Here is a 15,111-nt window from a genome sequence, read left to right as displayed (position 1 = left end):
ACTCTTTCCTTAAATCCTTATCAAAGTGAGGTAAATAACATGCTTCAAATGATTAATTTTTTTAATTTTATGTTTAATGAAGAATTATACAAAATTATGATTATGTGAAGCTGTGGAATTATGTTATAATTTGTAGGAATAATGCAAATTATGTATGAACCATGTTAGATAGCATGAATTATAATTGGATAAGTGTTTAATTTTAAATAAAAGAAAAAATTATTTTTCCCCATTTTAATTGAATATTTGGCCAAAAGAAAAATAATTTAGGGGATTTGAGGTTTAATACAATTGTTTGGAAAATATAGGAATATAAAGGTTTATAAGTGTTATTATATGATGGAGTAAGAATTTTTCAAAGAGAAAAGAAAAATCTTCAATTCCTTCCGTAGGTTATTTTTGGCTAAATAGAGAAGAAAAATTAAAGAATGAAGTTCTAAAATATTATTAAGGAATTTTGCCAAATTGAAAACAATTGATGTTGATAGGTTAAATTCAATAGGGATTTTTATGGGAAAAAAATAAGTAAATGTTAAAAAAAAAAGATTTTATCATTATTGAATTATAAGTCAATTTAGCTTAATTAAGGGTGTTGGGTTTAATCAAAGAATATGTAATGGGTATTAGATTTTCACAGGTTCAAAATCAATAAATAATGACAAATTAATTTTTATTGGTACAGAGAAGGCCGCAAGACCTGATCAGCAATAAGGGATTTCTTCATGTGCACACACATCAGGTAAGTGTTTAACACCTTGGAGTAATTAATTAGTTTTTATTTTTTATTTGTAGAAAATTTTTTAGAGATTGTAAATTTTAGTGCTGAATACTAGAAATAATACTCTGGTGAATGGTCAAGTTTTAAAAATTATTTCTTGATTACTAGAAATAATGCCCTCGTAAATGGGTAAGTATTAAAGATTATTTCATGGTTATTGGAAATAATATGCTGATAAATGGGCAAGCCTTAAAGATTATTTCCTGCTACTGGAATTTATGCCTGGTTAAATGGTTATATTAAGAAAATTAATTTATGAATTAATGAGTTAATTACTCGATGTAAAATATATTAATTGTAAAAATTTAAAATTAAATATGTTGGTTGTAGGAGACACCCTTGATATTTTTATTTTAGTAGATTTATCCTTATGTCTAAAAGAGAATTTATGAGATTAGAAATTTCAAAAAGAAAATAAAACAATTTATTCGATGATATAAAAATCACTTTAATGTATATGAATAGTTAGTTCTTAATCAATCACTTATTAAAATATGTAATTTCTTTTTAATCATGTTTTATACAACTATGTTTTTTAGATACATCGCACCCTCGATCTGGAAATTAGATGTTTGGATAAATAAGTTTGTTATATAATTAATGTAGTTGGAAGAACTAATATTTTGTTGTAATATACTTTCATATATATATAATGTTTAACTTATTATCTTGTGTATGATATAATTTATAATGTTATTATTATTAAGTTGAAGTATGATTGGTTGTATATATATTTTGAGTACAAATACTTGGAAAAAAATAAAAAAAGAAAGAAAGAAAGAGACGATGCATGTTATGAATTTATTATCTTTTATCATAATGTTTTATAGAAAATAGAATTGAGATATTAATATATACTTGAGTTTTGAAAGTCCAAATGATGGAACTAATAATGTGATTGATGTTATAGGTTGAGAAGTGATTGAGTTGATAACTTGGTATTTAAAGAATATTAAGAAAACTCTGCCGAAATTTCAAAAAAATATAATATATAAATTTGTTTTTTGGTAACTATGAATATATATCTCATATATTTTGAGTTTGCAAGTTTGAGGTTGTTATAAATTCAATACATACACACGAGGTAATATAAAGATGATATATATATATATATATATATATATAAAATCAAAAGGCATCATTTTATTCATATTAACAACTCAAATTGTAATTTTTTTCAAATTGAAAGATCAAATTAAAAATATCATAAATTCATGACTATACTGAATTTTTCCCCATAATTCATCCTTATTTTTGTCCAGAATCTCTAAATGTGCCTTAGGGGCCATTCTGGAATTTTTTTAAAATTTTAGGGTCAAATTATAATTTTTATTAAATGAGAGGACCAAATTGAAAGTGTTAAAAATTCATAACTATACTAAAATTATGCCTATAGTTCATCTTTCATTCTGTCTAGAATCTCGAAATATGCTCCAGGGATCAATTGTGATTTTTCTAAAGTTTGGAGACTAAACAATAATTTTCATAAAATGAGGGACCCAACTGAAATTTCATCATCTTTAACCTCAAACCCATAATTTTCACAGATTAACTACTATTATCTCATGATTTTTAATACAAATTCATCGTTCAAACAAAATTATAACTCAAAATCATCATATTTACCTACAATATCTCAAAGTACTCATAACAATCAACTTATAATATTCAAATGAATTCATCAATCAATCCAAAATATAATCTTCAAATCCTAACATTCATCAAAACATAAATTTAAAACTCAAAAAACACATATTTATACATTTAAAACTCTGAAACTTACCTTTTAAGCATATTTCCTTTAACTCCTTTGTCCTTTCTTTATTTCTTTCTTTTATCTTTTTTTTTTCCTCATGGTTTTCCTTTTAAGAACACAACTCTTTTTTTTTATTCCCTTTTATTTATATATATCAACTCATTATAATATATAATATTTTTTATTTTAAATAAATGAGTTATTTAATAATATAACTTATTATATTAACTTTGACCCCTGTAAACTACTGTTATCTCCACCCTGCCTAAGCATAAAAGCTAATTTGATCATCTGATGTAATAACCCAATCAACTCAACTCTTGCGTACCAAGAGGGTACGTAGATAGGTTTATTTATTTTTTTATTTGTTTAATGAATTTAACACGTAGATTTGTGGAACCTACCAAGATTCCATACATTTTAAAATGAGAGTTCCACGTAGACAGACCTCGTATTGATTGCTGATCTCGTCTAATGGATGGACTTGACTCAGAAATTTGGTATCCTTTTTAAGTTTTTTTGTGCTGTTGCATCGGGTTTAGACTTTATTTATTTATATTTTTTAGAAATATATTTAACGCTTAAAAAGTTTGGAAATGGAAGATTACCTGTGAGTGAATTTTATTTTTATTTTTTTCAAAATTTAATTCTTTTCTTTAAACTATATTTTTCGTATTATTGAAATATTTTTATGTATTGGTAAAAAAATTAAAAAAATACAATTTTAATATTTTAAAAAATAAAAAAAAAACTTAAAAAATAATTATTACAACCATCTTAAATACACTTTATACCATAAATGACACTGAATAATCTCCAGCCTGTGATATACATGTAAATTGATTTACATCATCAATTCACACCGACGATAGACCATCATTATATTCCACCCAGTATTAACAAACATGAGAAGGAATTTGGTATTTTTGCTTTTGATTTTAAAACTTGTTTAATTGCGTTTTAAAAGGTTATTTAATTTGAAAAATTGTTAAATTAATTTTTTGTATTTTTATTAAATTTAATGTAATAAAAAAATCATTTTAATAAATTTTTAAATAAAAATACATTTTTAAAAAATATAATACATTATAATACTAAGCACACACGATCGAAAGCTAAATACTGATTTTGAAGAGCAGCAATTATACGCACAAAAGCATTGGTCTTTGCATAGGAGATTTAATAAACTTCTTCGAATACATTAATTAGGGTTGAGTAATTTGATTTAAAATACTCATTTTCCTTTATATTCTCATTTCATTAAAAGAAGTTCTTTTGAGAAGTGATTATCACTTATCTAGGGAAAAAAAAAACCTTAACAAAGAGATATAGATTAATTCATTCATACAATTAGTAAATAAAAGATTATACACGTTTTTAGCAGCAATTGACTTATAGATGTGAGATATCAATTACGTACAGCTTTATAAATCCAAAATAAAAATCTTACAAAAATGAAATAATTGCTTTAAATTATATATATGAGCAAAATTGAAATAATCTGGGTTCTCAGTTTTGCCACGTTCCAAGATACATGGCGGAGACACGAAGACTAATTCTAGTGTAAGTGTAAAAACAGGATATATCGTGGAAAAGAATCCTGAAGGCACGGCTAGCCATCCTTTATTAACGTCCCCTGGCTAAGGTCTCTATGATTAAGTTGGAACTGGCCGCGCTAACCATGAGGGTCAAAATAAAAGCCCAATTTTCAACAAAAAATTTAAAAAATAAAAGCCCAATTCATCCATGGCGGAGAGGAGATAGAATGAGGGCCCAACCAAGCTCAACAAGAGTTGGCCCCCGAAGAGGAAGAGAAAGAGAAAGAGAAAGAGAAGGAGAAGGAAGAGAGGAATGAGAGAGAAGAAGGGAGAAGAGAGGGAAAAAAGAAAAAAAAGAAGAGGCTCAACCAGACCCAAATAAGCCTAATTGAGCCTAACCAGGCCCAACAAGCCCTACCAGGCAGTGGGGAGAAAAGAAAAAAGTAAAAAACAAGTGTGAAAATGGAGAAGAAGGAAGATAAAAGAAGAATAAGGTGTTGGAGTGCTACCAAGCATGCGTCGAACCTCGAGGTGAGCCTCTCTGAGCCGAATCCAACATTACCAATAGAGGCTGGACGACCTTGCAACCCGCTTAAATTTGGCAGATGCAAGACGTGCTAACCAGCTTTTTAATAATTATTTATTTTAGTCCTTATTTCTTCAACAACTCTTTAATTTAGTCTTTAATTTGGCCCAAAAAGACCAGTGAAGGGCAAGGGAAGAAAATGAAAGAGGAGAAAATGGCTCAGCCGGTCCCAAAAGGCACAACCCAACTGAACCCAACAAGGAAGAGAAGGAGAGAAGGAAAAAGAAATGGAAAAAGAAATACTCTCATGTCAAACAATATTGAGGCATACTCGGGCGACTGTCAAACACGTATTCTTCCAAGTACGGCCTCTTCTTTTTACTCCCGCGAGTAACCGTGTAGGAGGGAGCACCGTGCTGTTTCCCCTCTGAGATTTGCATTATTTGTGCTGTATCGATGGTAGCAACTTTAAGAAACCAAGATTGGCGAAGCTATATATTTCCAATTATTATAAGTTGATTAAGCGATATAAGACCAACCTAATAACAAGCGACCGGTGGGAGGTCAAACATATAATTAAGAGCAATAAGTGATCATGTATATGTGCTGTGCATCACAGATTAATATAATCAAGAAGGCGACAGGACAACTGTCAAGCAGAGGGAGTTCTTTTCTATTTGGTGAAGGACACGTAGGGAGAGGGAGGCACCGTGCCATCATCCCTTTCAATTCCCCCTTCTAGAAGACTAGAAGAACCGTTTGCTTTGCCTTTAATTTGGAGCTCCAGGCCAAAAGAATATCTTGATCTCGTCCGCAATAAGAACGATAATGAATCGTAAGAAAATGGTTTTTATTGAAAAGCACGTTAAAGCTATGTCTTTTCGTTCTTCAATGATAATGAATCCTCGACGATAGCGGTGAGGTCATAGCGCGATGCGAAGCCCACTCTTGGAGCCACGTGGCAATTTAAATCTTGTCCGCAGCTGATTTTTTGGAAGGGAATCTTAAAAAGGTTTCTAGAAGGAGCAGTTGCCTTGCCTGCACACTCGTAAGGTTTGTCTGAACAGGAGTACTGGCTGGCAACCCCTATGGATGGATAACTCCAATGGAGCTTGCTTGTGGAGAAGGAAATCAAAGCGGTTTGGTTTTTGTCGTCAACGATACTTCATTAGAAGCCGACCTCCTATTTTTCTCCTTTGAAATTAATTGCTTTGCTCTGCTGGACATTTGCAGAATCATCAGTAATTGCTCCCTCCCTCGCTCTCTCTGCTTTTCCTTTCACTTGTAAACATAACCCGTCGGTTCAATTGGGATTCCCACAACCATTTCAAATCATAAAAGCTAGGGCTGCAATTTAACTTAAATCGGGTTTGAGAGTTTAATCTGAATTTATAAAACTTGCATTATCTTAATACTTTTTCTCTAATGAGAATATGATTGGTTATATTTTAGTTTTTTTATTAAATTCAATTTATTAATTTACATTTAATCTCAGACAAAGAAATTATGTTTTGTTATTAGTATTCATGGTTTATTTTTTTATTCCGTTATTCAAATATTACATCGAGTTCAATAAGTTCATCAGTTCTTTCATTACTTTTTAATATTTTAAATCTTGAATTAAGAATTATAATCCTTAATTTTATTTATTTTTTTAAAAATATATATCATTTCAATATTTTTTTATGATACAAAATAATAACAAATCCACATGGGTAGCATGAGCCATCCATTACAAAATGACAACGGAAAACGACTCCGATCGAGAATGGCCACGGGGATGGGCTTCTAGAAGATGTAAATTTAATGGAGTTGGGTGGCTATGGACATAAATTGACATGTGGACCTGCAACTCTTTATCAAGATATAAGGCAGGCAGGGGAGGGCACTGATTGCTATCTTTCCCACTCCTGTCTGTCGTTTCCTTCTTCCCCGCTGCGCTCTCATCACCCACCACCAAAAAGCTGAATCACACACAGATCAACGGACACCATTTATAGCCCTACCACTTGCTGGCTAGCTACTGCACTCCACATCTTCAAACCAACCAAATCCATTCGAAACAACCACATGTACAGAACGACTCTACAACCGTCCTTCCCCATTTATACCCGCTAAGTACAAACCGACCCTTTATGCATAAAGGCTTGTTGAATGTAGGAGATCGTTCCCAATAAGGGAAAACAAAATGGAAGAACCAAAAACTAGTGTCAAGCTAAAAAAAGCACCACAAGATGATCAAAGGCAGCAGCTGATTCCAGGCCTTCCAGATGAGATTGCCATGGAGTGCCTGGTGAGAGTGCCTTATCAATTCCATTCCAATATGAAGGCAGTTTGCCATACCTGGCAACGCTTGATTTCCCATCCTTCCTTCTATCAACAAAGGCTCCAATCTGGCACTGCCGAACATCTTGTTTGCCTTGTCCAACCTCTACCCCCGATAAACCACTCCACTACTTCTACTACTACTGATGATGATGATGATCCCCTTATCAGCAGCAGCATCAATAATAAAATACTTAAAAACGAAGACAAGCAAGAGGAGCAGCAGCAGCAGCACATACACTGCCCACCTCAGTATGCACTGAGCACCTACAATGCCACGCATAACATCTGGCAGAGAACAAGGCCTCCAGAGGGATCACGAATTCCCATGTTCTGCCAATGTTTAGCCCTTCCATCCTCTGGCAAGCTGCTCCTCTTAGGTGGTTGGGATCCTACCACCCTGGAGCCAGTCCCTCACGTATACATCCTGGATCTCATCGAGACTACTGGAGCTGCCTGCAAATGGAGACGCGGAGCTTCAATGTCAGTGCCACGCTCTTTCTTTGCCTGTGGTGTCGTTGGACCCTCTACAGTGTGTGTGGCAGGAGGGCATGACAGTCAGAAGAATGCGTTGCGATCGGCAGAAGTCTATGACGTGGAGACAGACCAATGGGAAATGTTGCCAGATATGATTGAAGAGAGGGATGAGTGTCAGGGATTGTCCTGGGAGGGGGATTCCAAGTTCTGGGTTGTGAGTGGATATGGCACAGAAAGCCAGGGGCAATTCAGGTCTGATGTTGAGTTTTATGATCGCCATACTGGGTGTTGGTCTAAGATTGATGGGGTTTGGCCTTTTTCGACAACCAGCCCTAGAGTAGTCACAACTACAGTTTGTGTCAGCAGGGACAAATACCAATGGTCATGGTTCTTGGGAGGTGAACAACATTCGCAGCAGCAGCAAAGCAGAGAAGTAGTCAAGGTCAGTGGCAACATTAGATTGGAAATAGTCAGTTCAATTCCACTTCCAAATTGCATAACTGGAACAACCCCATTTGTGACTGCTCTTGATTATGTTGGCCAAGAAGGTGGGAACCATCGGTTGTTTGTAATGAGTGGCGGTGGTGGCAGGGGATCCTCAACACTAGCTTGTGGCGAGTGCGAAGGGGAAGGGGCATTCCTCTCTGATGGATATAGCAATAACGGCACCATCAAGTGGAGGCATATCCACACTCCCGTGGGATTTTCTGGTTTTCCATACTCGGCTTCTTCTCTCGTAATCTGAGAATTTAACTTCTGAACAGCTTTTTGCGACTTCAAATTTATTGTAGTGATTGATGAAACATTTTTCCATTCATCAGGGCTACAAAAACCACATGCATACTACTTTCATACATCCATGTGTAGCTTAATGGATCTATAATACTGGGTGCTCAACAATCTCATTTTCGATTCATTATATCTGGACTCTGGAGGAAAGAAGAAGAGAAGGAAATGAATGTTGGAATTAAAATTTAAAAAATGACTGAATATAGAAGTAACAAGGGGTCTTATGACATTGTTCACGCAATCTTTGTTTCAGTAATTGAGAAGTTCGACCCCACACTATTCCGAGCCCCCCTTCCAATTGCAAGAAATGCAGCCACGTTGTTGCTTTAGCAACTCCATCTGCAATTCTCTCTGGGTTGAAATGGCTAGCATCTTCTCCCCATATTCCAGGGCTATGGTGAACTGCGCCAATTGGAACAACGATTTCCGTGTTCGCTGGAAGAATAAACTTCCCCAATCTTACTTCCTTGTGACTCTCCTTGCGATCTGAACAGCAGGACAATATAATCGTAGAGATTCATTTTTCACCCCTGCTTGCTACACTTCCACCCCCAGATAGCTTCTTCATGAAAATGTAGGGTCTCTCTTTCGGAATTCTCCGTTTTTATTGTTAAGGACTTGTTTAATCAGATCAGGTTCCGTCACAACAAGCAGGGCTTGAGGACCTTGCCAGTACAGAAAATTCATCCCTGGACATGATTGGTGTGAAAAAGGACAAAAAAAGAGAAAGAAAAAGAGTGAGATTCCACCAAGTTGGTGCTCTGGGTTAAAAAAAAATAATGATGAAATTAATCTACAATATAGCTTGATCCATGCGTGAATGTGTGGCTGTACTCCGGTAAACACACGAAACATGAGAGGCAAATGGGCATGGTCCCCATTGATGGTCAGTGGAATGAACTTGCTAGGAGCATGGAATTGGATTACAGTCCTTGATAAAATTAACCAAATAAGATACCAGTGATGACTCACAAACGCAAGGACAGGAACACTGTTGGATAATTTTATTTCACTCCCATAATTAATGTGATTTACTCCCAAATCTTAACACGTTCTTCAAGATCAAACAAGAACATTGCCGCATCGATACCTCTTGGGTAAATTCTCCATCAACCTTTGCGACAAACCACCAAAAAACAAAGGAAATATTTCATCAGCCAAATGAGATTTAATCATTTATGTTACAACAATTGCCATTTGCGGTTTTCTTAAAATGTTTTTGACACCGTGAAAAGAATCATAAATATCTCCTCTACTTTCTACAAATGTTGAGTCCACCAGCGGAAAAGGAGTCATGAATTGAAGCACGCGTGGACTAAACACCTAATTGCACTGCCTGATATGAGGTGCTGAGGAAAAGGGCATTCGACCCCCATGCAATCCACACCATGTACTTACTAGCTTAAATCCCCCAAATGATTCCCATTTAAAGGAGTTGCCAGTCATCCTCGTGTACACAGCCCTCTACATCATTCATAGTCTGTACACCAAGTGACTCATCCGACCAGATCTCGCCACTGTCATGCTTTAATAGTTTACGGGAATGAGCCACCGTAAACAAAGGTGCACCATTTGACTCGTCTGTCAGCTTGGATGCCAGCGAACAGAAATCATCAAAATCATCTGCCACCCCGAAAAAGGAAAAAAAAAAAGAAAAAGAAAAAAAAGAAGCCTGGTTAACAGGTTGCATTTGAAAAGATAAAATAACAAAATCACAAACCACCACAATTCAACTAACAACCTTTGTCTCGACAATAAAATCCAATTGCCAAGGATAGATCAATCAAGTCCAGAGGGATGTGCCGCACAACACTGCTTGAATTAAAATTGTTTTTAGCAAAGTCTAAAATATTTGCTGCCATTGGTAATTAAACAAGAAAATGAGTCCCTGGATAAGCTTACTCGCAGTGGTAAGATGAAGTATTGGCCTCTACATCATCCCTGCTAACATTAACCACCTGAAGACCCAAGCACCAGCAAGAATATCATCAAAATATTAACATGAGCTCAATCAACTGAATTGATGGAAAGTAAGCAACAATATCACTATTCAGCTTGGTACAATTAGACAGAAACGAAAAGAGAACAGGGAACAAAGACGTGCAAGAGAAATCAGTTTGGGACGGAAACAAATGCTTGTCTCAATAATCTTAGCAAACAACTCGTGGAGGTTCAGAAAGTTCTAAATGATCGATATTGCAGGATTGGAAGAGGAGAATTTTGTGACTCATGCAAATGCCAAATGAAAAGAGGGTGTGGCGCATTTGACAATGATGTAGGGCATGGATACAAGAGGGGAAATAGGAAGGAGACACGGGAAGAAAGGAGCAGAGGAAGAGGGAGGAGATAAAGACAGTTGAACCGACATATGGAAAAAAATAAAATAAATCAAATTATCAATAACCGTTCCAGCTTACCTTAAAATAGTATATTTGATGCCTATATAAAGTCCTAAACCCTAATGAAAACCTAAAATGAAATAGAGATAATAAAGTCCAAAACAAAATAAAATCCCTGATTAATTCTAAATATCTTAATAATCTAAAATAAATAGATTCACCAAATAGCATAGAATAACATCTTCCAACTTCCTAGAATAAATATTCATAAAAATCCTCCATCGGACTACTATTTCCCTAGAGTGTTTTTATCATGCAAGCACCAAGTTAACATTAGATCCACAGTAATAGGAGCCTGTTATAGACTTTAATAAACATTTTGTTCTTGAAGATAATTGTATTATCCCTTACGCTTTGAAGAGATATAAGGTGCCATTTTTGGATTACATTTTCTAAACCAAAAATTGGTTTCTTAAGACTTTTAGACCCTTTTCTGACTTCCACTACCTTTCAGATTCATATCTACACCGTCCTTTCCATTTTAGGATAAAATGCATGTTCCTCAATTGTTTCTCTCTCTTGTTTCATGTACCCTATTTCAATTTGTTTAAGTTCTTGTTCTGAATTGAAGTGATTCCCAATTTTCTTTTTGTCATGCTTGGAGGGCAAATACCAGCAAGCAGTCAAAATCAACTGCAGAAAAAGGGATGCAATTGATTCGACTTCCCTTTAGTGCACCCACCAGCTTGACCTATCTGTACAGGTGGCACAGCCATGTGGTGGTCATGTTTCATCTTGAAACTAAAGGAGGCATCTCTATCATTTCATTCAACAGAAGAAAAACTCATGTCAGGTATATAGATTCAATTTCTGGTAAATCATCACTATGAGAGGATAAATGAAGTAAAAAAAAAAAAGAGAGAGTACAAAATCAGGGCCATAGACTACAGAATGACATAGGAATGAATAAATTAGTCATCAACAATGTGATGACAAATAAATCAGAAAGAATTAAGATTTACCGGCTGAACTTCATGTGGATCAAGATAAAAAGCATTCTTGTCCTGCACACCAACAATATATGTTGAAGCACCGGGTTTCCCACCCAAAATTCCAAGGCTTTGGGGAAAGGTGAATGTTGCTTGCAGGGATGGAATATACCTGAGAACAGGTTAAATTCCAACTGGTTAACAAATAAAATATGACAGTACTTTAAATAGATGTCTAAAGTTATGTTATGCTAAGAGAATCAGGGAGCAGTGAAATAAGAAGTAATTTCGTTATTTGTTTTTAATGTGAATCATATGATACATTTCCCCATTCCCCACAGGAATGTTGGGCAACCAAATGCAAAACTGCCTTACACAAGACAAACAGGATCATCCAATTGAAGCTCTCCACTATAAAAATGGGAATATCCCTAAACCAAAATCTATTTTCTCAATGCACCATTGTTACTTTTCCAATAGGAGAAGCACCCCATTAATATGTAGAAAAAATGGAAATTAGGGTATACATTTTTCAGCCAATCACTAGGTAAAAGGTTTGACTGTAAACTTCTTCTAGCTTATAAATGCTCAACATCCCCAGGTTCCAAAGTCTAGGTATTTATTTGTGAAAGTTAGTTAAGACAATGGTATTTAGTTTCTCACATTAATTGCCCCATGTCATTTCTATCAAAGGCTTCCCAGAAACATTTGCATCCAGCCTACCAGGTATAAAAAGAATCATTATATTTTCCTGGAAAATTAAAAAGGCTCCAGTAAGGTACAAAATATTCAACTATCCCCTCCCCTTAAATGATGAAACACAACATCACAGTTCATGAATGCAATGGATGCTCCTTTATCTAATCTCTATGAAAGCAGCAAATTAGACCTAACCAAACCAACACACAAAGCAAATCGATTTCTCAGCTAAAGCAACAATTATTTCAATATGAAAGTAGGTGTAGAACATGATCACAAACCTTGGATTTATTTTATCAAGCCCAAGAACCAAAGGAACCAATAGAAGAATTGGCATCCAATCTTCTTGACCTTTAGAACACTCTGAACAATGTCTAGCAGCTTCTTCAATGCAGAGAACTGGAGCTCCCCCTCGCTCCCCATCTTCAGAACCAGAAACAACATAAACAGCCATTGAAAGTGACCGGTATTCAAGATTGGTTTCCTCTCTTCTAGAGCGGACCAGAGATTCCCAAGAGTGGCACACTGCATAAGGGCCTACCCATGACCCAGCTGCAAGGCCATAAGCCTTTCCAGCCCGGAGAAGATTATGAATAGAGAAAGCCGATGACTCCGAATCACCAAAAAGATGTAAAATCTCAACATATTCTCGATCCAATGGCTGCATAATTAAATTGGGAGGATGAAAAGTAATCCATGATAGTGCTACAAGATCTCTCTCTCTCTCTCTGTGTTTTTTTTTTTGGTGATTCATAGTTGAATGGTGGGAAAAAACGAATTCATTAAAATTGAAAATCCACAAGTTCACCTTGTCCAATGGTTTTCTCCAAGATCTCCCTAATCGATGAAAAAGCAAAGCCTGCAGAGTCAGAAATGAGAATTCACCAATTAACTGGAAGGCAAGCATCATAACAAAACATATAAGGACCAAGGGCTGGAAGGTTAACTGAAATGATTGAACTATCATAGAAGAGAGTATTGATGTGAGAAATGCAGCAGCAGCAGCAGCAGTATACCTGAGCAACAAGCATCTGACTACTCCGAAGCATACAACCCCAGCTTACATCACTGGTAAGTTTTGAATCTTCAATAGCATCAAACCCTATAAATGAACAATTTTAAGACAGCTCCCCATAGTTATGATTATTATGCTTGCTAAAGCTTTACTTAAAGATACGCTGAAATGGATGAAAAGTCATTACACAAACCTTTTCTATATGTGATTAGAATTCGTGAAGAAAAATCATGATTAAAGGCAGCTAAAGCATTGGTAGCAGTAGCATCCCCAGAAGAATTATCTTGTGAAATCTTGTAGCATGCTCCTAGGAGCCAAATGTCACTAGTTATGTTAGAAATCCCTGTCTTGCTTGTCCCTAATACACACTCTTGGATCCTCCTCATTGAGCCACCTGCCAAAATTTTCTTCACAGCTGACGTCCAACCATTACCATGTCTAATATGAGGTGCTTTTTTTTCACTAGTTGAAGATGAATCGCAATGCGTATCAAAGACAGAGAAAGCTGATGCAAAGAAGGTTGACCATAAAGAAGGCCTGGAAATCTTAGTGTCGGCGGACCCCAGTTCTGAAGAATCAGAAGTGAAAGATCTATTTGGGGATTCAACTGTAGATGAAGATTTGGCAGAAGCAACAAACCCCCTTTCACGAAAACCCTTCATTACCTACTCATCGAGCAGCATGGAGCAATCGAAAGGTCTCATAGACACAACCAGAGTGTTGTCAAGAATCCAAAGAGAAACACAGTTTATGTGGCTGAGCAACACAAAAAATGCAACGAATTAGAGATTTATTCACTAGTAGACAGTGATCAAAGGTCTGAAAATCGGATTGATGGTTGCCTATAATTCATTTTTTTATTAATAAAAAGAAATTTAATTAAGTAATTAAATCAATCAATCAATCATTCATTTAAAAGAAGCTCATACCATCGAGATAATACTGATCGACCTATGCTCGACGACACAGTCTTATATTCTAAAAAAAATTGCAACAAATTAAAATATATTAACTAATCTATTCAGAGATATACATATACAAACCCTAAACCAAATCAAGAAAGCAGTGCGTTAATAATAAGACCATGATTAATTCTATTTATCAACAGTTAAACACATACACAGCGAGAGAGAGAGAGAGAGAATCGATACCTGAACCGATTCGATTCGAGATTGATTTCGGCGAGGAAAGGGAGAGAGGAGTCTCCTTTGCTTGGCTTGTGTTTCAGAGTTTGAGAGGAGAGGGGAGGGACACGCAAGCTATCAAACGTGAAACAAATTTGATTATTTATTTATTTTAATTTAACAGCCTCTTCTTCTAGTTCTTCTACTCGTGCTCGACTTCCGCTTGTTCTTTCTTTTCTTGTTTGATCGAGGAGGAATTCCTGTCTTCTTTCTTTTTACGTGTAAATCTCGAGGACGAAAACGAACTAAATGTGGAATTATTCAATATTTTATTTATTTATTTATTTATTATTTTACTCTTCCCCCAATGATTATGATGGGGTAGGGTCCGTAGGGAGCATAATAGCAATAATAATTATTACTGGTTTTGTCGTTTTGAATTTCAATCACAACTTGTGTGTTATGTGAGAGATCATTACTGCTTTAATATTTATTAATTTTAAAAATAATTTTTAAAAATAAAAAAATTATTAATATATATTTTTAAATAAAAAATATTTTAAAAATAATCACAACTATATTTTTAAACCCGTAAAAGCTCTCTGCTCTGCCGTAGCATTTTCCAGCGGAGTCTCGGGCCTCTCTTTCTTTCGGGTTGGCCCTTTTCTTCTCTTCTTACAAAATCCAAGCTATGGGCCCAGCCCCGTCAACAGGATGGATACACTTTTCGCTTTCTCTTACACTCGCTACTAATTT

The 15,111-nt window shown here is 35.3% G+C and overlaps 2 protein-coding genes across 3 annotated transcripts; one reads left to right on the top strand and one right to left on the bottom strand.

Annotated features, from left to right (window-relative positions):
- The first annotated feature begins 6,402 nt into the window (after nucleotides 1–6,402).
- On the top strand, nucleotides 6,403–8,316 carry LOC105111013 (F-box/kelch-repeat protein At2g44130-like). Its single transcript, XM_011006242.1, has one exon. The coding sequence runs from the start codon at nucleotides 6,787–6,789 to the stop codon at nucleotides 8,143–8,145; it is 1,359 nt and encodes a 452-aa protein (XP_011004544.1). The 5' UTR covers nucleotides 6,403–6,786; the 3' UTR covers nucleotides 8,146–8,316.
- Nucleotides 8,317–9,302: 986 nt separating this feature from the next.
- Nucleotides 9,303–14,660, bottom strand: LOC105111012 (cysteine protease ATG4-like). 2 transcript variants are annotated; one of them, XM_011006240.1, is made up of 9 exons: nucleotides 14,383–14,660; nucleotides 13,425–13,987; nucleotides 13,233–13,318; nucleotides 13,025–13,075; nucleotides 12,498–12,877; nucleotides 11,551–11,689; nucleotides 10,092–10,147; nucleotides 9,931–10,004; nucleotides 9,303–9,812 (listed from the first exon to the last, which is right to left on the bottom strand). In XM_011006240.1, exons 2-9 carry the CDS (start codon nucleotides 13,891–13,893, stop codon nucleotides 9,616–9,618), a joined length of 1,452 nt encoding a protein of 483 aa, XP_011004542.1. In that variant the 5' UTR covers nucleotides 13,894–13,987; nucleotides 14,383–14,660; the 3' UTR covers nucleotides 9,303–9,615. The 2 variants fall into 2 exon arrangements, with proteins under 2 accessions (XP_011004542.1, XP_011004543.1); XM_011006241.1 differs by having other exon boundaries at nucleotides 9,931–10,001.
- Nucleotides 14,661–15,111: the final 451 nt, after the last annotated feature.

This window comes from Populus euphratica, unplaced genomic scaffold (genome assembly GCF_000495115.2).
Source record: "Populus euphratica unplaced genomic scaffold, PopEup_1.0 scaffold273.1, whole genome shotgun sequence".
NCBI classification, from domain to species: Eukaryota; Viridiplantae; Streptophyta; class Magnoliopsida; order Malpighiales; family Salicaceae; genus Populus; species Populus euphratica.
This window is presented reverse-complemented; position numbering and strand designations above follow the sequence as displayed.